This window comes from Fusarium venenatum, assembly GCF_020744135.1.
Source record: "Fusarium venenatum strain MPI-CAGE-CH-0201 chromosome Unknown EDB82scaffold_2, whole genome shotgun sequence".
NCBI classification, from domain to species: domain Eukaryota; kingdom Fungi; phylum Ascomycota; class Sordariomycetes; order Hypocreales; family Nectriaceae; genus Fusarium; species Fusarium venenatum.
This window is the reverse complement of record NW_027072130.1, coordinates 9078319-9101279: the sequence shown is the minus strand read 5'-3', so window position 1 is coordinate 9101279 and position 22961 is coordinate 9078319. Positions and strand designations below refer to the sequence as shown.

At 43.0% G+C, this 22961-nt stretch overlaps 4 protein-coding genes across 4 annotated transcripts; 1 reads left to right on the top strand and 3 right to left on the bottom strand.

The window, feature by feature from the left end:
* Positions 1 to 1808: 1808 nt before the first annotated feature.
* EDB82DRAFT_476519 (uncharacterized protein) lies at positions 1809 to 7919 on the bottom strand (the record flags this gene model as incomplete). Its single annotated transcript, XM_065608063.1, has 1 exon — positions 1809 to 7919. One exon carries the CDS (start codon positions 7917 to 7919, stop codon positions 1809 to 1811), a length of 6111 nt encoding a protein of 2036 aa, XP_065465157.1.
* Positions 7920 to 9959: 2040 nt separating this feature from the next.
* EDB82DRAFT_462703 (alkaline-phosphatase-like protein) lies at positions 9960 to 12743 on the top strand (the record flags this gene model as incomplete). The annotated part of the gene is made up of 3 exons (XM_025736612.1): positions 9960 to 10195; positions 10258 to 10502; positions 10555 to 12743. 3 exons carry the CDS (start codon positions 9960 to 9962, stop codon positions 12741 to 12743), a joined length of 2670 nt encoding a protein of 889 aa, XP_025587201.1.
* Positions 12744 to 19449: 6706 nt separating this feature from the next.
* EDB82DRAFT_557133 (uncharacterized protein) lies at positions 19450 to 19759 on the bottom strand (the record flags this gene model as incomplete). Its single annotated transcript, XM_025736610.2, has 2 exons — positions 19639 to 19759; positions 19450 to 19588 (listed from the first exon to the last, which is right to left on the bottom strand). The coding sequence occupies exons 1-2, from the start codon at positions 19725 to 19727 to the stop codon at positions 19450 to 19452; spliced, it is 228 nt and encodes a 75-aa protein (XP_025587199.1). The 5' UTR covers positions 19728 to 19759.
* A 791-nt stretch (positions 19760 to 20550) lies between these two features.
* Positions 20551 to 22809, bottom strand: EDB82DRAFT_426551 (uncharacterized protein; the record flags this gene model as incomplete). The annotated part of the gene is made up of 6 exons (XM_065607652.1): positions 20551 to 20892; positions 20948 to 21846; positions 21894 to 22210; positions 22384 to 22511; positions 22630 to 22687; positions 22751 to 22809. The coding sequence occupies 6 exons, from the start codon at positions 22807 to 22809 to the stop codon at positions 20551 to 20553; spliced, it is 1803 nt and encodes a 600-aa protein (XP_065465156.1).
* Positions 22810 to 22961: the final 152 nt, after the last annotated feature.

Below are 22961 nucleotides of genomic sequence, written 5' to 3'. Positions count from 1 at the left end.
TATACGCTAGGCTTATAACTTTATTAAGTAATAGCCAGAGCTAAAGATATATTTATTTTAGAGATATAATTACTAGAGAGCTAAATATAAAGATCTTATAATTATTTATAGTTAGTTTTAGCTTATAGAGAATATAATTATAAAATATAGTATCTGATTAAATAATATCTAGAACTTTAATAAGACTGGCTTTATAATAGGTATTATGCAGTCTAGAATAGTTATTATAGTCACAGAAAGGCAAAGAAGGCTAAAATTAATATAGCTAGGAAACTATAAATAGATTACTATAATCTAGGCGATTAATACTAAAGTTTAATTAATTATACTATTTATTATTACCGCAGGCTAATATTACCTTGCGAATTAATATTAAGAATATAACCTCCCCGGCGATTAAGTTATTATATTAAGCTAAAATAAATAGATAAATAACTAGCTAGGTCTTAACTAGCTAAAGCACTTTAATAAGTTTATAGTTAAGCAATTAATTAGTTCCTATTGCCTTTTAATCCTTAATAGTTATAAAAGTTATTACTCTATTAAATTTAAGAAATATTATAAGGAGAATAAGATTATTACTCTCTATATACCTGCTTATATATCTTACTTACTTTAGCCTCTTAATATTAAGTGCTTTATAGTACTTAAGAAGGCATATAGGCAAGAGATAGAGTATTTAATTAAATACTCTATAATATATATTTTCTAAGACTAAGTTCTTTAATGCCTTTTATATTGCTTTTAAAGTTACTTTTATTAAAAGCAATATATAAGGGGGTTTTAGAGGAGCTAGGCTTACTCCCTTTAACCTATAAAATATTATCTTAAAGCTTAATATGCAGCTATAGACCCTATTGCCTTCTGCGGAGGCAGCTAAACCTTCCTCTCCTTAGACTTTAAAGACCTTAACGACAGCAAATAAAGCATAATCTCAGAATAAATACCTTAAGAGTTAAATCAGAAGGCATTATAGTAGCTCTCTAGAGTTAATTATTAAAGCTCTTTAGTCTCTTACTAAGGCAGTAAAGAGAACTATATATAAGACTACCCTAATAAGAAATAAGATTTAAAACCTTTAGGAGGGAAATAAGAAGCTAAGCTAGCGCTAAAGGTTAAAAAGAACTAGACTATAGAAAGGAGACCCTATAACTGTAGAGGAAGTATTATAAGTAATTAATCAGATAGATATTAATATGCAGGTAGCGGGCAGGTTATCGAGAAGTGGTAGTTAAGGAAGGTCGGTTAAACCAGGCATTCGGCGATATAGTATATGCAGTAAGACTAGGCATAATATAAGAACCTATTAGGAAGTTCCGGAGGCATCTGGGGAAGAGTATAGTAAGTGATTTTAATTAATTAGATAAATTATAGTAATCTTATTATATAGATAATAAAGGGCGTATAGAAAAGTGTAGCGCTTGCTTGTCTGCAGCGCTCGCTTATTAAATACATTATATAGTATATTACTATATAATATATTACTCTATAATATATTCTACTATACTATTTATATAGGGTAGGTTAATTAGTCTTAAAGTAAAAGTGATATTTAAATCCCTTTATATCTTTATTTAGTTAATATATAGCTTTAATTTAAAAAAAGACTAATCTCTATCTTAAATAGTCTTACTAATAAGGCTATAGCGCAATTTTAAATATAACACAGTCACAATACAAAACAATTTCCAGATACAGGTTTAATAAGATATAATATCAAGTTTTATAAGGCTATCTATACCTCATAGTTACCTAATACCCTTATATAATTATCCTCCATTAAACTCCGCAGTCTCTTCGCCCTTATGCTACTTTGTGCTTGCGGCCTTTATAGAACTTGTAGTTGAGGTTGTCGCCTTTGCTGTAGTGACACTTGTTACAAGTGTTGTGGCCGTGGCCTGTGTCGTGGTTTGGGCAACAACGCTTGTAGACTGAGTGGTCGAGGTAGATGTAATAGCAGCTGTAGATTGTGTCGTGGTAGTAGATACAATTGCGGTTGTAGATACCGTCGACGAAGATACTACCGCAGTCGTGGACTGCGATGTGGCAGTAGATACAATTGCGGTTGTAGGTTCCGTTGTAGAAGATACTACCGCAGTCGTGGACTGCGATGTGGCAGTAGATACAATTGCAGTTGACGATTCCGTTGTAGATGTTGACACAGTGACAGTCTTAGATTCTGTTGTGGCAGTGGAAACGACAGTAGTTGTAGATCTAGTCGAAACGGTAGTCTCGGTAAGCTGAGTAGTAGCAGTCGGTTGAGTAGCAGTTGATGTGCTCTCGGTAGTGTCAGTAGACTGAATAACAGTTGTAGTTTCAGTAGACTGAACAGAAGTGGTAGACTGCGTAACAGTTGTAGACTTAGAGAGAGTCGAGGTACTGAGGGTAGTATCCGCAGACTCGGTAGCAGTTGTAGATTGAGTGACTGATGTGGTCTCGGTACCAGTTGACTGAGTAGCTGTTATAGACTGAGTAACGGTGGATGACTGAGTGTCAGTTGACTCAGTAGCTGTTGTAGACTGAGTAACGGTGGATGACTGAGTGTCAGTTGACTCAGTAGCTGTTGTTTTCACAGTAGACTGGGTGCTTGTTGAGTCGGTGGCCGCCGTGGTCTTGGTATCAGTTGACTCGGTAGCAGTTGTACTTCCAGTAGGTTGACTGACAGTTGTGGACTGCGTGGACTGAGTGGACTGAGTGGTAGTAGCAGTCATAGTCTCGGTAGACGCAGTGCTAGTGGACTGAGTGTCCGTTGTAGTCCGGGTCATTGTGCGTAGGGTTGTATCAGTAGACTGCGTAATAGTCGTGGTTTTAGTCGCAGTAGACTCAGTGCCTGTGGACTGCGTACTAGTCGTAGGCTGAGTGGCCGTTGTTATCTCAGTAGTGGTAGACTGACTGCTAGTTTCAGTAGATTGAGTAGTAGTAGCAGTCATAGTCTCGGTAGACGCAGTGCTAGTTGGCTGAGTGTCCGTTGTGGTCCGGGTCATTGTGCGTAGGGTTGTATCAGTAGACTGCGTACTAGTCGTAGGCTGAGTGACTGTTGTTGTCTCAGTAGCTGTAGATTGAGTGACAGTAGTGGTCTTAGTCCCTGTAGACTCATTGCTAGTAGACTGACTGCTTGTCTCAGTAGACTGAGTGTCTGTTGTAGACTCAGTGCTAGTAGGCTGGGTAGCGGTGGTAGACTGAGTAGCGGTGGTAGACCCACTGCTAGTAGACTGGGTAGCGGTGGTAGACTGAGTAGCTGTTGTAGAGCTAGTGCTTGTCTCAGTCGACTGAGTAGCTGTCGTAGACTGAGTGCTTGTCTCAGTAGACTGAGTAGCTGTCGTAGACTTAGTGCTGGTCTCAGTAGACTGTGTGCCAGTTGTAGACTGAGTGTCTGTTGTAGACCCAGTGCTAGTAGACTGGGTAGCGGTTGTAGACTGGGTAGCGGTTGTAGACTGGGTAGCGGTTGTAGACTGAGTAGTTGTTGTAGACTGAGTGCTTGTCTCAGTAGATTGAGTAGCTGTCGTAGACTTAGTGCTGCTCTCAGTAGACCCAGTGCTAGTAGACTGAGTGCTTGTCTCAGTAGACTGAGTGCCAGTTGTAGACCTAGTGCTGGTCTCAGTAGACTGAGTAGCTGTTGTAGACTGAGTGTCTGTTGTAGACTCAGTGCTAGTAGACTGGGTAGCGGTGGTAGACTGAGTAGCTGTAGTAGACTTAGTGCTGCTCTCAGTAGATCCAGTGCTAGTAGACTGGGTAGCTGTCGTAGACCTAGTGCTGGTCTCAGTAGACCCAGTGCTGGTCTCAGTAGACTGAGTGCTTGTCTCAGTAGATTGAGTAGCTGTCGTAGACTTAGTGCTGCTCTCAGTAGATCCAGTGCTAGTAGACTGGGTAGCTGTCGTAGACCTAGTGCTAGTCTCAGTAGACCCAGTGCTGGTCTCAGTAGACCCAGTGCTGGTCTCAGTAGACTGAGTAGCTGTCGTAGACCTAGTGCTGGTCTCAGTAGACTGAGTGCCAGTTGTAGACCTAGTGCTGGTCTCAGTAGACCGAGTAGCCGTCGTAGATTGAGTAGCTGTTGTAGATTTAGTGCTAGTCTCAGTCGATTGACTGCTAGTAGACTGAGTGCTTGTCTCAGTAGACTGAGTGCCAGTTGTAGACCTAGTGCTTGTCTCAGTAGATTGAGTAGCTGTCGTAGACCTAGTGCTGGTCTCAGTAGACTGAGTGCCAGTTGTAGACCTAGTGCTGGTCTCAGTAGACCGAGTAGCCGTCGTAGATTGAGTAGCTGTTGTAGATTTAGTGCTAGTCTCAGTCGATTGACTGCTAGTAGACTGAGTGCTTGTCTCAGTAGACTGAGTGCCAGTTGTAGACCTAGTGCTGGTCTCAGTAGACCGAGTAGCCGTCGTAGATTGAGTAGCTGTCGTAGACCCAGTGCTAGTAGACTGGGTAGCGGTGGTAGACTGAGTAGCTGTTGCAGACCCACTGCTAGTAGACTGGGTAGCGGTGGTAGACTGAGTAGCTGTTGTAGATTTAGTGCTAGTCTCAGTCGATTGACTGCTAGTAGACTGAGTGCTTGTCTCAGTAGACTGAGTGCCAGTCGTAGATTGAGTAGCTGTTGTAGATTTAGTGCTAGTCTCAGTAGACTGAGTAGCTGTCGTAGACCTAGTGCTGGTCTCAGTAGACTGAGTGCCAGTTGTAGACTGAGTAGCTGTCGTAGACTTAGTGCTGCTCTCAGTAGATCCAGTGCTAGTAGACTGGGTAGCTGTCGTAGACCTAGTGCTAGTCTCAGTAGACCCAGTGCTGGTCTCAGTAGACCCAGTGCTGGTCTCAGTAGACTGAGTAGCTGTCGTAGACTGAGTAGCTGTCGTAGACTGAGTGCTTGTCTCAGTAGATTGGGTAGCTGTCGTAGACTTAGTGCTGGTCTCAGTAGACTTAGTGTTGGTCTCAGTAGACTGAGTAGCTGTCGTAGACTGAGTAGCTGTCGTAGACTTAGTGTTGGTCTCAGTAGACTGAGTAGCTGTCGTAGACCCAGTGCTAGTAGACTGGGTAGCGGTTGTAGACTGAGTAGCTGTCGTAGACTTAGTGCTGGTCTCAGTAGACTGAGTAGCTGTCGTAGACTTAGTGCTGGTCTCAGTAGACTGAGTAGCTGTCGTAGACCTAGTGCTGGTCTCAGTAGACTGAGTGTCTGTTGTAGACCTAGTGCTAGTAGACTGAGTAGTTGTTGTAGACTGAGTGCTTGTCTCAGTAGACTGAGTAGCTGTCGTAGACTTAGTGCTGCTCTCAGTAGATCCAGTGCTAGTAGACTGGGTAGCTGTCGTAGACCTAGTGCTAGTCTCAGTAGACCCAGTGCTGGTCTCAGTAGACCCAGTGCTGGTCTCAGTAGACTGAGTAGCTGTCGTAGACTGAGTAGCTGTCGTAGACTTAGTGTTGGTCTCAGTAGACTGAGTAGCTGTCGTAGACTGAGTAGCTGTCGTAGACTTAGTGTTGGTCTCAGTAGACTGAGTAGCTGTCGTAGACCCAGTGCTAGTAGACTGGGTAGCGGTGGTAGACTGAGTAGCTGTCGTAGACTTAGTGCTGGTCTCAGTAGACTGAGTAGCTGTCGTAGACCTAGTGCTGGTCTCAGTAGACTGAGTGTCTGTTGTAGACCTAGTGCTAGTAGACTGGGTAGCGGTTGTAGACTGAGTAGCTGTTGTAGACCCAGTGCTAGTAGACTGGGTAGCGGTGGTAGACTGAGTAGCTGTTGTAGATTTAGTGCTAGTCTCAGTCGATTGACTGCTAGTAGACTGAGTGCTTGTATCAGTAGACTGAGTGCCAGTTGTAGACCTAGTGCTAGTCTCAGTCGATTGACTGCTGGTCTTAGTAGACTGAGTGCCAGTCGTAGACTTAGTGCTAGTCTCAGTAGACTGAGTAGCTGTCGTAGATTGAGTAGCTGTTGTAGATTGAGTAGCTGTTGTAGATTTAGTGCTAGTCTCAGTAGACTGAGTAGCTGTCGTAGACTTAGTGCTGGTCTCAGTAGACTGTGTGCCAGTTGTAGACTGAGTGTCTGTTGTAGACCCAGTGCTAGTAGACTGGGTAGCGGTTGTAGACTGAGTAGTTGTTGTAGACTGAGTAGCTGTCGTAGACTTAGTGCTGCTCTCGGTAGATCCAGTGCTAGTAGACTGGGTAGCAGTCGTAGACCTAGTGCTGGTCTCAGTAGATTGAGTAGCTTTTGTAGATTGAGTGGTGGCCTGAGTAGTACTAGTGGAGTGGGTACTAGCGGACTGACTAATAGTCGACTGTGTAATGGCTGTAGTCTTAGTGATTAGTGTTACTTGCGTTGTGGTTGTCGGCTTTAATGTGGTCGTAGGCTTGTATGTGGTCGTAGGCTTGTATGTTGTCGTTGGCCGTCTTGTAGTTGTAGGCTTGAATGTAGTAGGAGGCCTGTATGTTGTCGTTGGCCGTCTTGTGGTAGGAGGCTTTAATGTTGTTGTAGGCCTGTATGTTGTCGTTGGCCGACTTGTGGTAGGAGGCTTGAATGTAGTAGGAGGCCTGTATGTTGTCGTTGGCCGTCTTGTGGTAGGAGGCTTTAATGTTGTTGTAGGCCTGTATGTTGTCGTTGGCCGTCTTGTAGTTGTAGGCTTGAATGTAGTAGGAGGCCTGTATGTTGTCGTTGGCCGTCTTGTGGTAGGAGGCTTTAATGTTGTTGTAGGCCTGTATGTTGTCGTTGGCCGTCTTGTAGTTGTAGGCTTGAATGTAGTAGGAGGCCTGTATGTTGTCGTTGGCCGTCTTGTGGTAGGAGGCTTTAATGTTGTTGTAGGCCTGTATGTTGTCGTTGGCCGTCTTGTAGTTGTAGGCTTGAATGTAGTAGGAGGCCTGTATGTTGTCGTTGGCCGACTTGTGGTAGGAGGCTTGAATGTTGTTGTAGGCCTGTATGTTGTCGTTGGCCGTCTTGTAGTTGTAGGCTTGAATGTAGTAGGAGGCCTGTATGTTGTCGTTGGCCGACTTGTGGTAGGAGGCTTGAATGTAGTAGGAGGCCTGTATGTTGTCGTTGGCCGTCTTGTGGTAGGAGGCTTGTATGTAGTTGTAGGCTTGTATGTTGGTACCGGACGTTTTGTGGTAGGAGGCTTGTATGTTGGTACTGGACGTTTTGTGGTAGGAGGCTTATATGTTGGTACTGGGCGTTTTGTGGTAGGAGGTTTATATGTTGGTACCGGACGTTTTGTGGTAGGAGGCTTGTATGTTGGTACCGGACGTTTTGTGGTAGGAGGCTTGTATGTTGGTACTGGACGTTTTGTGGTAGGAGGCTTATATGTTGGTACTGGGCGTTTTGTGGTAGGAGGTTTATATGTTGGTACTGGACGTTTTGTTGTAGGAGGCTTGTACTCTGGTACTGGACGCTTTGTTGTAGGAGGCTTGTACTCTGGTACTGGACGCTTTGTTGTAGGAGGCTTGTACTCTGGTACTGGACGCTTTGTTGTAGGAGGCTTGTACTCTGGTACTGGACGCTTTGTTGTAGGAGGCTTGTACTCTGGTACTGGACGCTTTGTTGTAGGAGGCTTGTACTCTGGTACTGGACGCTTTGTTGTAGGAGGCTTGTACTCTGGTACTGGACGCTTTGTTGTAGGAGGCTTGTACTCTGGTACTGGACGTTTCGTCGTAGGAGGATTGTATGCCGTTGCCCGCCTTTTAATTTGAGGCTCTGTACATCCATCCTTTCTATTCCATTCCTGTCCGTAAGGACAGTCGCACTCCTTCGTGGCCGGGTTAAACACTTGGCCCTCCTTGTAGCACACGCACCTGCCGTGTTTCAATGTGGCTTGGCTTCCACAATGGCTGTTACGTCCATACTGATTTGCAGCCTCATCATCCCGGGCCTCAAGACTATTGTCCACAATGTCAAGTACAGGGAGTGCAGTGACTGTAGTCAAGGTAACAAGTACCTGAAGTAGGAAATATTTGAATAACATGATGGCTCAGCAGCGCGTCTGTTGGAGGGGGAACCTATGGTGGTTACAGAAGAGATCAAGGGTTTCACAACTCACCGATGGGTAATTGTACGAATAAACAACAAAAGGGCTGTTACCTCCGATAATATGCCTTCGTTTCAACAGCAAGCTATGGTGGACAGTTGAGGTTATATAGACTGCTGGTATTCAATCGTTGCGGAATTACCCTTCTCCTCACATAACGTACTGATAGTCCTATCCTTGACAAAAGCCTAGCCTTAGATACCCTCCAATGTCTCAGATAAGACACTGGCAACCCTAACGCCATGTTCATTTCGCTTTTTCCAGTTCATGCATCCCTTTCGCCGAGCATCTGGAACCAGCCACATGAGACTACTGTCGCCCACTAAACATGTACTGTGACCAACTGCATGGTGTATTTACCTGTCCGTATCAAAGTGATTTAATGATGATGAAGGACATTCGGGGTGTTAAGACAATAAAGAAAGACATTCACTAACAGTACTCCCTTCACGTTCTTTACTGAGCATAATCCCTTAACATTTCGATGGTATAAACCTTGATTTTCGGGGCACAGAGTTCAGTCCGATAGTTCCTTTTGTCACCTATAACACTATACTAAACACCATACATTATAATCCAAACGAAAAGCTCCCAATGATATGTTTGATTCATCTCGAACTCTAATTGTGCTTTGGATTCAGATTACATCTCACTCGATTAGGGAGATAACGAACCATCATGTTCATAACGATTTCCCGATTATGCCATGTATCCCACTCAAACGTGACTCAAACGTTTTGTGTTCGGGATGGAAATCTGGCTCGCAGGTTGCTTGTGATGTGTACATGAGATACCAGGAAGTTCAGATATAGAACATAAAATATCTGAGAATACCTTATGTTCTCGAGATCTCAACAAACGGGTGGGTTGTGGACCGAGACCTGGTGGCGGACACACTATCCGTCAGAGGAGGTGTTGATTTGATGAGACATGACAACACAACGTTTTCGACTCCTATCTCAGCCCCTGAGCTTGAAGACACTCCCATTATCTTGTAAGGAAAAGTCCGCGTCACTATTTGGCTAGCTAAAGTATGTAACCATCACAACTGCGGCATTTGGGTTTATTGAAAGCCTTCAAGCCCATGACGACGATAGTCCGCGAACCAACGATGCCAGAAAGGAATATTAAAGGATAGCACACGAGCAATCAGTGGCAAAATAACAGTTACTAGTTTACTAACACGCCGTTGACCGTTGAGATTTAGTATAACGGCCACCCAATTATCCATTGTGGCGTTACCCGAGATGGTCCAAACGAACTGGACCCATCGCTTTTGGAGTCATACGTAGTGCTTACAAGACGTTGTAAGAAATTCAAACGCCAGATAGTCCAAGATCTGATGGCGCTACTGCACTCCAATGCATTATGAGACTGCATTATCATCACTGCATTGGCAAGATGCAGCAGGTGCATAGATCGAGACTTGTCTTATGCGTAGACGGCAGGGTAAGCTGTTACCAAACCAAGTCTCCCCCGGATTTCTCCAGCCGCTAGTTTCATCGGAGTCTGTGCAAAGGACATGGAGACCTGAATCCTATTTGGGTCGTTCAAGTACGAAGATCATAACCCGGAACAGTTGGATCTATTCTGAAATAGGACAACAGCGAGCCTCGATCATTGTGGGCCCTCTTGCATAAGCGGAGATAAGGTTCATAATGTCTCGGTTAATCGGAATCAAGTTGGAGAAAGACTAGACGCAGGTATCAAGCCACACAACCGCCACTTTCTTATAGCTTATCCTTTTCGGGTTCTAGATGACGCTGAAGACGCATCCTGGAGTAGGTACTATTTGCATTCGCTCTTTGGCACAGCCATAGCTGATCCCCTGCGGTTTACCTTATTGTCGTCCTAACATTTGCCAAGGAGTAGTCTTTCCTCCCGTGATGTGTATACAAAATATATTGTCTACTTTGCCCATACCTTTTTCACAGCATCTTTCGTGTCCAAGCTCATTTTCTTACCACATTATTGAAAATGTCCGCAACTTTTGTACAACTCTGTTTCTCTATAACCTGCATTTCCTTAATCTCCACAAAGTTTATCCATCTATCCACCAATGTCAAGAATATCTCCCCTGTCGCCTTCATCTTATTTCTGCCATCGTTGCTTCTTTCAGATGTCTTCATCATTAGTCTTTCGCGTCAGGCATTAAGACCCAAGACAGGCGCGACTTTAGTCAACACTGTCTGCATCCTATGCTGCATCCTCTCGTACGTCTCCGATACTTGACACTGTTTCATATAATGACTTGAATATTAATATGACAGTACAGTATCGTCTTTTGGGGAGCTGCGTCTTCGCAACTTGGTTTCTTTTATGAAACTGGAAATGAGATAAGATGGACTGAAGCATTAAGCTATGCAGGTGATAAGAACGGCATAAAGATTCTGCTGAGTGGTATTCATACTGTCTTGGCATTCGGTATTCTTATCCTTGCTATCGCTTGGGTTACGAAGTGGTACCTTTACAGAGCTGCGGGTGAACTTTGCTTCAGGGTTGGGGCGCCCATAACCTATTGTATGTGGCCCTCTCCTATCATTTGACTATTCTGATGCTAACAAGCGTCAAGTATGGTCATTACTCAAACATTCCAGGATATATAGAGGTCACCGTTTTACTCGCTATGTAAAAGTCAGCCAGGATCCTTCTAGATCCGATAGCAGCTTTGATGAGAGCGAAAACAGAGACGACATTGAAAAAAGCCCCGTGCTTGATTCTGAGCATCCCCAGGACGAAGCGTCAGTTCAACCTCCCCATTGGGGCATCATTGCGACTATCGGAGGCTTCTTGGCCCTGACAACTGTTTGTCGTCCATCCACTCCCTACAACATGATGTCGGTGACCCTCCCTTTTGCCTTATTGGAGATGTTCAAGCCAGTGCCTGATATATGTGCCGAACAAGCTGCACTGAATGGAAATAAGTGGCCACTTCCCAGCCTCGTTGAAAAATCAAAATGGGAAAATCCCAAGGGGCACTTCAAAGGATGGGCTCCAGGCAGCAACAAGTATATCAGGCAGTATAGAGACACAATCCCCAAATGGCTCCCAGAAGTAGTCCCTTCTGGCTTCCTCAAGTGGTCTCCACAAAACACAACTCAGACCAAGAATAACCAAAGCTGTTTTGGCGCCGAGGTTGACGGAACCTTTTATAACCCGGTCAACGACCCTCTGAAAATCACGAACCTTGATGACAGCATATTGGACGTCTTGCAGAATGCGTTCAAAAACGAAACCGTCAAGATCCGACACGTCGCGTTAATCTTGATGGAGAGTTATCGAGAGGAGCTCTTCCCTCTTCAACAGGGCTCTGATTATCACCAGATGATCATGAAGTCCCATGGGGACGCAGACGAAGATGAGATCAATGCACGATTATCTAAGCTAGGCCCAGTTGCCGAAAGGATCACGGGCAAGTCTGGGAACTTTAAGAAAAAGGACGGGTCGAATTTCGGCCCTGTTGTAATACCAGAGTGGAATGATACAACACAGGACGGATTTGGTGGTATCAATATAGTTGGCGGTCTCACAACATCCTCGGTGTCAGTCAAGAGCCTAGCCACAACTCTCTGTGGTGCTTGGTCAATGCCAGTTGACAAATTTGAAGAGTCAGAGACGCAGAGCTATCAGCCTTGCATTCCTCAGATTTTAGATCTCTTCAATAACATCAAGGAGAATAAGTCAACCGGCGACTTTACAGAACTGCAGTGGGTACCCGCGTTTTTCCAGTCTATCACGGATGGATATGATCGACAGGACAAGTTCGACAAGAAGATCGGCTTCAAAGAAATTATTACGAAGAACCGGTTAGAACATGACGCCAAGGAGGGTGAGGAGCTGGAAGAGATCAACTATTTCGGATACGCCGAGACAACACTGAACTCGCACGTCAGGGATTACATCAAGCAAGTGCAAGAAGAAGGCAAGCGAATGTTTCTTTCACACTTTACGAGTACCACCCATCACCCATGGGGGGTACCAAAATCCTTTAACTCAACCGGTTATCTTAATACAAAAGATAATATGGGATGGCATGAGGATTTTAATAAGTATCTGAACGCAATGCGCTTTACCGATGCCTGGCTTGGAGAATTTTTGCAAATATTTGATGACCTTGGTATTTCAAATGAGACGCTTATTGTCTTTGTCGGAGATCACGGCCAGGCATTCCAAGAAGACATTCCCTCTAAAACAGGCACATACGGGAATGGCCACATCAGCAATTTCCGTGTTCCAATCACCTTCAGGCACCCCAATATTCCTCGGGTTCAGTATAACGCAAACGCTACCTCGTTATCAATCCTCCCAACTATCTTTGACCTCCTGATTAACACTCACTCACTTAATACGAAGGATACAGAGGTTGCTTCTGAACTTCTTTATGACTACGAAGGCCAATCCTTAATCCGACCATACAAGAACTCGCATAACGGCCGACGCGCATGGAACTTTGGCATTATCAACGGAGGGGGGAGCTTGCTGTCGGTGACATCGGCAGATGCCCCTTGGAGGCTTGTGCTACCTCTAGACGACAAGTCCGAGTATCGGTTTACGGACTTAAAAAACGATCCTCTTGAACTCAAGCCTCTTGAGAAATGGTCCAAGGATGACCTAGTTAGCACTGTTAAGTCAAAGTATGGCGAGGATGCTTCGCAGTGGGTTGTTGAAGCAGAGGCTGTAACTCGGTGGTGGGGTCTGGAACGTAAGCGTCTTTGGGGCTATAATCGTGGAGAGTCGGGGAATAAGAAGAAAGAGGATTAGGATGGACGCGAAATAGATTGTACTTGTGAACACTAGAATACTACATATCCCCGGTGTGAATGCAGTCATGAGGCCGTTGGACCATTGCACCAAAGGGTCATTCTGGATTTAATTAGTTAAACACAATAGAGAATATATACGCATCACGGTTCTTCCAAAAAGGGAAAAGATCTTTGAAATCCCTTTTTCCATCGAAATTACTGTCCACGGTAACAACGCCTCTGGTATGAGCGTGCAGCCACATATTTCCATACTTGATACTTTCATTGCTGAATTACACGACGCACTCCGTATCTGGTGTGCGTAGAGAGGGTTGCGGGGTGAGTGCAGGGATTTTATGTGTCTTGAAAATCAAACATTGAAGTGATGGTGAAGACGGTGCATTGATAGCGGTGACACTAAGTTCTTCGAGGATGCTAGTAGGTGATATGTGGGATTAGAGCTGATCGCGTGATTGTTGGACTGACTAAGCCACCGATCTGCATACAGATTGCAGTTTGTGTTAGCCTGCAATCCCAAGAGGGAAGGAGATCGTGTCAATGATGTTGAAATAAACGCATCGCGATCTAGGGAAGATAGGGGTGTGGGAGGAGGGGGTTAGATAATGGAGCGGCCAAGCGAAGGGTTCATGCACGACATGTGTGACATGGTTGATAGACGAAGTCTCGAACCTACCTCGCTCTGGTACTAGTAGAAAACCTGCATTAGATCTAACTTTGCTTAATGTTGGCTCGAATTTCTTGAATTGTCTTTTATATTGGCACTTTAGTGTTTATCAAGGTTGCTATGTCAAGCTGGCAATGAGCAGCAATGCCAACTGCTATGTAGGAAAACAAAACCTATTATTGTGCTATACCTGATGAATAGTCCGGGACTCGATTTTCAGCGCAAAATAAGCTTTAAACTAAATTAAGTTGGCACTTGGGAGCCTTTTAGTCAATATGACGTCTTTGGTAAACCTCACCCAACGCACTGCAGTGCCCTTGTTTGTCAGCATGGTGGTCCATTGTTTCACTGGAGATTTCCAACTTAGCAAGGTCGATTTTGTACAAGAGTGTTCGCGTGCTCCTTGCATGAATGGCTCATTATTGTAGCAGGTTAGAGTTTTCACGCAACGTTGGACAACTTTCCACCTTTGACCCGGCTGGGAGTCTACCGTCTTTATCTCCTTTAGCATCGTTCAGGACTGACAAGTAGAGATAACCTCTAGCTACTCGGTAGTTGACGTTGATCTCATTGAGTTGTTTGTGAAATCATATGTATTGATACCTTGGCCGCGGTGGCGCCAAAGTTGAACTAGATATCAGCGACTAGACACAAAAGACAATACTGCCCAGCCCCGGGTCTGGAAAGAAGGGCGTCCATCTCATGTAGTACAGTAGAAGCTTACGCCCAAGCTTGTACTCCAACGTTGATAAGTAGAGAAAACGGTGGGACTAGATACAACCGTTCTAAATACAATAGTCGCATTCCTCTAAACAGGTACGAACGTCAGGATATGCCGCTATTCATACTCGGCACTTTTGAAGCAGGCTTTCCTAAGCGAGATAATGCACGTCAACCCGAATCAACATATGCTGGATTGAGAGATACTGCATCAAGCAAGGCATCAGGGTTACCGTCGAGATGTTATTATTTGTTATGCAAGGGAAGGTGCCTGAAATTCAACAGACTGAACTATCAGTGAGTACGGACTCCGTCCAATCCGCCTTCCATGGCCGTAACATTGGTCCAGAACATCGGGATATACCGACATATTCTACGGTTGTCCAGCAATACGAAGTCCACTACGCGATACCCACCCATTCCATAATAAGCACAGCTTCGTGCTTTAGTCACTATCTGGAGCCATGTAACAACCATTTCATGAAGTCCTCGGACCGAGCAGAATCGGTAGACCAGAGATACATGCGGGCCAGGTCTAGACCACGCTGCGGGTGCTTAGATAGCGAGGACCTGATAACTCTCTTCGCGGTTGAACTTAAGAGGCTGGATGGGTGTCACTCTATTGAAGCACATCTGTTGTTTCTGAAGGTCATCAACTTGCTACGCCAGCATCGTCAATAAAGATCACCTCGTAAAATAGGTGCGATTAAAGAGTTTGTAGATTACCATCTTAAGATAGTCAAACATTGCCAGATTGGACCAAGCGTGATGCCAGTATGGACAGTGAGTGCATCCACTAGTCCCAATATGATCACTGCTTTTTCCCTGCACTCTCATGCTGACAATCAATTTCTACTAGGCGTCAAGACTACAAGCTAATGGCCTCAATTACTCAAGCACCACTAGAGACTATTGAATCTGCAAAGTTTAACCCCACAGAGGCTACGTTAACGGAATTTAGGAGTCCGATATAACTGTAAGCTGGAAACTCAGCTGTAGCCATGAGATGAGGCTGATATCTCCAACGTCAACGCCACTTTCAACTAGTGCTTATAGTTGTGCGCATAACGCTTCCCGTTAAGCCTGTAGGGCTAGCCTGGCAAGCTTCACTCCTCTCCTTGTTTAAGCTTAACAAGAACAACGGCGAAATATTTTGTGGAGGGTTGAGAACCAGAAGAAGAAGCGTGGGTGTCCAGACATCGCCAGATCCGCGACTGAGCATCATGGATACGTTGATTTGCAGCGCTAGCGCCAATGCATATATAGACCCTCCATCCACGCAAGACGCCACTGCACCAGCTTTAACGGTCATTGTGCAGTATGTTTGTAGCGTGGGCGATTGCACCGGAAGATTTCCGCTGGCTCTCCGATACGATGGGTAACTAGGGAGTCTAGATGCCCGGTACTTGGTTCTCCAGGTACGGGACTAATGAACCTTTTTATCGCCTCACTCTCAGCCGCATTGTTAACGACCTTGCCTTCACTAAAGCCGTAACTGCCATATCCATTCTCCATGCAGATTTGACACTCTGAGCTAATCTGTCGCATCCTTACTGATAATAACGGAAATTTCAAGTACAAGTACTAATCAATTTAACTTTGATCCTGGTAGATTCCGGTTCTGTATTGTCTGTATTTTGACTTCGCTGATCTGATTATTTTTAATGAGTGTGCTCTGATCCTGCTTCGTTTGAGCGGATCAAGAGGTTTCATTAGCTTTCCGGGCTGCACTCTTCAGTGCACATCTCGATAGGATCTGAAACAAGTAGTAACGATAGCCAAATCTAAATCAGTCAGTGTTATCGGTTTGGGTGTCTGTGTGGTATCCTTAGACCCATTCACCTATCGGTTATGATGGGTAGTGTTGCAGGGATATGGGTACTACAAGGCACTCATGAGACACTGCTTACTAGTTCAAAAACAACAATGGAAGAGGATCGTTGTTGAACAAACACGTCAGACAGCATCATGTTGAGCTGGTGTGCAATAACGTAATGGGGTGGAAGATTGGAGTTTGAGACTATTCAAGAATCATTACTATTGCATGTCAGTTGTGTTTTCAGCGTTGAAAGTCAATTCAACGATACAAACAAAAGAGCGGAATAATTATAAATTAGATATTCCATCTGGATCCCGCGCGTTTTCGGACCAAAGTTTGCGGCTCGACCCGACTGTCTGGTTCTGGATTTGTTTGTGGCGTTATAGCTTATACTAACATCACTAGCGTTTGTAACAATTTGTACGCCACCATGAAGCAGGCATCTGTCAGGCATTGACCTTGATTGGATGATAGAATGGATAATGCACGATCTCGCCTTTCGGCAATAGATTGCACCACCGAAGCCAGCTCGTATCATCCGTTTATTGCTTCCGGGTGATGGTCTGTTTCCCAAGAAAGCATAACATTGACAAACTGATAAACTATCACCATAGACTATTGAAATGTAGAGGCTCATAAATCGGAAGGCTAAGGGGTCCAGAAAAGTGAGTTTCTTGTGAGGTGATGAAATAACCCCGTGTAGAAACGGTGGTACCTTGTAGGCACAGACGGGATAAAATGTATCTTCCAAAAAGATACCCAATCAGTTGACTCATTGACTACGAAGAAGAGTAGCAAGAAGCAAAATTCACTGTCAACGACCAAGTCCTCACTGCAGATTCGCTACTAAAAGAGTGCAGCTGTTAACCTACGCGGCCAAGTCACGTGTCCCGCCGGCTCAAACACAAATCCCGTGAGGACCGACGACGACTACACATCGTGCCCAGCAAAGATACAAGTAAATAATCATTCACTCAGAGTAACATAAGCTAATTGATGACAATCCTCGACCTGAATACGCTTAAATCTTCGAAGATAATGAAAACCTTGATAGATACAAGATATTTTCGACACAAGTCTTTCCGAAATAAGAACTCTGGGATCCAGCACGTGTATGTCCTAAAACTGACAGAATTCAATCACAGAATTAGCCAGGAAGAAGGAGGAAGATTGTTGTTTTGTTTCTAATTTGAACTTGAATAATGAAAAGTTTCCCATTGGGACAAAATTGAATCCATGGTGGCCTAATGTATTAAAAATTAAAACTTTGGTATTGATCCAAACCAGTTATATGGTCATATACGTTGTGTAATCGAAACTAAATACCCCAAATGTGCATACCGATCATCGTAAGTACGATGAGCTGTTCTCGTTCATGACCCTTTAAATATCGATTTGAACCTCTTATACAAGTTTGAATGAAAGTACAGCTTTTTTCCCGGCGCAGTCTATATGCGAAAGCCGTGAAGCACTGCGGATGAAGATGGAATCTCCGAAAGAAATGCCACTGTACCACCTAACTATGGGGAGGGCCTAGTCGAGGCCTGAGATGAGAATGATAAGATGTGCTACATCTACCGGAAGCTGACAGACAGAAAATGTAGTTTGGAATCATATAAGAAGCAATGCAAAGCTATGCCTGACGAAGTTGAAGAAATTCAGATTTCTAGTTACGGTTGCTATTCTATCAGACCCGTTGACTTGTCAATAATCTGGCAGAGGTCACCTCCAACTGGTCTTAGAATTATCAGTAGACTGTTACGATCCCAGCGGTTACGTCACGCGTACCCCACAAATTTCCTCCAACTAACACCAAGCTTACCCACACCAGAGTAAGCCTTATAAGTTTACTCCTGCATATATAAGACTTACCCTATAGCTTACGTCTTATATCATAAGCCTTTTTCTAAGGCTTACTACTATATAAGTAAGCCCTTATATATATATATATATTTACTTAGCATTAAATAGAATTTAGCTTACTAGCTATTAATAAAATATCTTTACCTAAATATACTTTACTTACTTTATTTATTATTAAGAAATATAACACTTTATTATACATAATATTATAATGCCCTATGCATCTACTAATATAAACCTAGTATAGACTAGTTTATCCCTTAAGATTATTATTTATAGCTAGTTTTAGCTTATAAAGAATATAATTATAAAATATAATATTTAATTAGAAGATAGCTAGAAATTTAATAGGATTAGCTTTATAATAGGTATTAAATAGTCTAGAATAATTATTATTAATATAGAGATATAAAAGAGATTAAAATTAATATAGCCTAATATTAATTTATAAGTTAATACTAAGAATATAAGCTTTTAGGCAATTAGGTTATTATATTAAGCTAAATTAAATAGTTTAATAACTAGCTTAATCTTAATTAATTAAAGCACTTTAATAAATTAATGGCTAAATAATTAATTAATTCTTACTGCCTTTTAATCCTTAATAATTATAAAAGTTATTACTTTATTAAATTTAAGAGATATTATAAGAATAATAAGATTATTATATTTAATATACTTACTTATATATTTTATTTACTTTAGCCTTTTAATATTAAGTACTTTAACTAATTAAAAAAGGCATATAGCTAATAAATAGAGTATTTAAACTAATACTTTTTAATTTATATATTTTAAAATTTAATTCTTTAATGCCTTTTATATTATTTATAAAGCTATTTTTATTAAAAGTAATATATAAGGAGGTTTTAAAGGGGCTAGGCTTATTCCTTTTAACCTAGATTATATTATCTTAAAGCTTAATATATAGCTTTAGACTTTAATACTTTTAGCAGAAATAGCTAAACCTTTTATTTTAAAAACTTTAAAGACTTTAATAATAGCTAATAAGGCTTAATTTTAGATTAAATATCTTAAAAGTTAAATTAAAAAGTATTATAATAGCTCCCTAGAGTTAATTATTAAGGCTATTTAATCTTTTATAAAAGTAATAAAGAGAACTTTATATAAGATTACCCTTATAAAAAATAAAATTTAAAACCTTTAAGACGGAAATAAGAAATTAAGTTAACGCTAAAGTTTAAAAAGAATTAAAATAATAAAAAAAGATATTATAATTATAAGTAAGATATTATAAGTAATTAATTAGATAGATATTAATATATAGGTAATAGGCAAGTTATTAAGAAATAGTAGTTAAGGAAGGTTAATTAGATTAAGTATTTAGCAATATAGTATATATAGTAAGACTAGGCATAATATAAGAACTTATTAGGAGGTTCCTAAGGCATCTAGGGAAAAGTATAGTAAGTAATTTAAGTTAATTAAATAATTAATTATAATCTTATTATAGTTTAAATTAAAGGTAGAGATTTTTAATCTGCTTGCTTGTCTAATCTGCTCGTTTATCAAATACGTTATTATATTATAAAGTCAAGAAAGATTTATTATATAGAATTGAAGGGGTTGTGGTAAACTGCTCTCGCTAAGATCATGGTACATGCTCCAGACAGTCAATTAAAGAGCCATAGCAGCAAGGACACCTGCGACACCAGCAACGCCCATCATATCAACAACCATAGTGGGAGCAGCAGCCGCCTTCGAAGTCTTGGAGGAAGCACTGGTCTGGCTCGCCTTGAGGGTCTCGGTAGATGTCCTGTACCGTGTTAGTTCTCACTAGTCGAATGGTGGAATCTGTGAACTTACTGTTTTTCGGTGTGTGTCTCTGTGGTGCTTGAGGCAGCCATGGCAGGGACAGCAACCAGAGCAGCGGCAAGGAGAATGTTCAGCTTCATATTGGGAGTAGAGGTTTGTTGTAGAAGTCGTTGGAAAGAGTGTATGATTTCGATGTTAATGATTTAAGTTCTTTGATAGAAGTTCCTAACAGATCCTTTTATACCTTGGGGCTGTTCCCCAGTTTTGAATGTGTTATGCTGCTCCCAGTCTGACTCTTCTACCGTGATTGGTCAATGCGTAAATCGGCATTTTCTTGCCGTCTCAACTTGTACTAGTCCAGGCTGGTCGACGTATAAGCCTCAAAAGAGAGATGGCGTAGGACATTGCAGTTATTTAAAAGGAAATACGAGCCTAGCCACTGGTTACTCGTTAATTAGTTGCTTGGTCCAGGAACTGACACGACATCTGGGCCATAGCACAGTAGCTGCGCCTCCTTCCATGATGGTTGATCAGACACCTCGGCATGCCGTGTTATCCGCAACACCCAATGGTATCTTTGTTCTACCTGCAGGATAGTTGAGAATTGGAAATTAAAGTCATCTTCATACCATAACTTTCTCATCATGCTTGAATAAGTTGCAGAATTGCGCAGGTTAACATTTTAACATTCAATTGAAAATATCAAGAGGTATTGGGCAGACGTGTAAGACTGAAAACAATAATGCAAATATAAAGCTAGCTCGTTTAACTAGAGGCGGGGGAGTGAGAGGCACAGATGACGTGTCGGCAAGACATGCACTGACCGGTTCCAGTTATATGATCTGACATAGGCAATAAATATAGAGGTTCAAATTTCGCTTGATCTCATACGCAGAGAGCACCAATTATTCAGCAGCTGCCTAGAGTGACCTAGTCCGGTAAGGAAGGACACTAGGAGTCAAATTACAGGTTATTCAGGTCGAATGGGACCAAGGTTGCAGGGTAAATGTCCTGAAGCAAGTCATTCTGAAACATTAAACCATTCTCCCAGTCGAATGGACTCAGTGTCGATTCCTCCTGATCATCATCCAGCGGATGCAAAAAGTCCGTGGTCACATGGATGCTTACTCGAGTGGCACTTCCTGTGGGGACATCGTCGATGTTGCTCGATAGCCCAGCTGGTTCGATGATGGGATCGAGCAGTACCCAAATCATCGAAGGGGGGAACTCAATCATTGCACTAGTCGTGCCCGTCTCCAATTGTGTTCCCATAGCGAGTGATTGTAGTTCTTTGAGGCTTTCAAGCTGACGTTTCATGAGTGGTGGGCTCTTATGAGTTCCTGGCTTGAGTGTCACATACCTTGCGAGACAAGAATGGCCAAATTTTTGACATGCGTTCAAGAAGCCTTTGTCCTTTGGCCAAGTTCTGGCTTGCTTTTCGAGCAAGCTTGACATTTCTGCCAAACTGATATAGCCATGGAATAGTTGATGTCGCTGCAACTGCCAATCCGATTAAAGGGTTTGAGATATCTACTGACAGATCTTCGAATATACCCACCAGCCAGAACACCCATCCAGAGTGGAAGATAGCCTGGTCCACAACCTGTTGAAGGAATAATCGAGATTGACTCATGCCTTTGTTGCGACGGAGCGCGACAAGATGAATGAAAGGGTGGTTGAGGAGTGCAAGAGATGCGTGGAGAATGAGATGCGTTGTCAACCACGGATTCCAGTACTGGCGATATGCCTTTATGTCTTCAGTTGATCTTTTGAAGGGAAATAGATTCCTCATCAGATGCTTTCGATGTAGCTGAGCCTCGTACTCAAGCAGAGATAGGTTAAGCTTGGAGTATGTAGACTCCGGTAGCCATGGTATTTGAATCTCGCCCATGCGGATATCGTGTAGGTAGGATGCGACTTGACTCCAGATAGAAATGATACCCCCTGCATGTGCATTGATACCAAAATCACGGCTTGTTCCCCCGGTGTCATCAAAGTCCAGGGCATTTATCTGGTCTAAGTCGTGAGGCAGTGGTGGCGGTGGCTCAACACTTGGTGGATGTCTATATGCGCGGTCTGTTTTTATTGCTTGGGAAACATGAGGGAAGAAGATAGATTCGATCATGTAAATACTCCAATAGCATCTATTGTCTTTGTCATGTTCTGTAGCGTTCGTAAACTGGACGTGCCACATATGGCCAACAGTACTCAGCCTTGCTGCGGCACCAACGGACATCCAAGCTCGCGGTAAATCGTCAGCTATATGAGAGTGAGTAAGTATTTGAGGACTGGTTTCTTAATATTACCTGCAACATTTCTCAAGGCCAACATGCACAGGGCCTGTAGTACCTCTATTGTTGGCTTCCCCCGCCCTGCAAGTTGTTGGGTGGCAGCTTCAGCGGAGTGCCAATAGAATGCAGAAGCTTGTTGATACTTGTTGTTATAAAATGAATGAGACGAAAACTCAAGCATCAGTGCCAAGAAGCTATGCAGAAAATATTCAGGTGAAACTTGTAGCATGTTTCCAAGACATTCAACATCGAATAAAGGTAGTGGCTGGAGATGCAACTTGATTCCGTAAACCTCTACAAAATGTCTCAAGACGCTTGGAGGCGGATTTGGACTGTGAATAACGGATGAGTATATGGACCGAGACGGGAGGTATCGTCAAGGTTACCTGTCCTCAGAAAATACATGCTTGTCCGAAGCAAACAGTGTAGGTGCAAAATCTACACCCTCCCTTGGTATGGAAGCTGTTGTTTGCTGGTTCTCATGTGATTCAAGCTCTTCTCTTACACCTGAACTATAGGATGCGTGGTGAGCCTTTGAGCAGGATGATACTTCTGGGCAAAATATACGCGAGCAAACCAGACAAGGAGGAAACCTGGGATTCCAGCATGCGTATCCTGTCTGCCGTGGACTTTCTACGCTGTCGATAAGCCAAAGTCATTCAATCTGGGGGAAAGGTATGTGCCTACTTCTGGTTTCTGGTAGCACGTGTAGCTCGGTTGGTCGTTGAGCTACCTCGTGCAGCGTATTCACAAGGTAAATCCAGACGTTCACAAAATGAACAAATAGGTCGCTCCCCCGTGCATCTGGACTTCTTCCGACTAACAAAATGTCAGTCAATTGTCTACTGGAGACTGGTAGCTTGTAGTCTTACCGACAAGGCTCGCAGGCCCGTCTGATCCCGTCTGTCTGGGACCTCGATCCTGGTGTCATAGTTAATTCTTGTTGTTTAGAAACTTCCGCGGAGTTTCATTTGGTGGAGTTTCACTTTGAAGGTGGAGACAGACTTTTCATTTCCGCTCACGTGTATTTGACAATCAACCATGATTGGATATATCAAGTGGACCGGAATTCCTAATGACTTC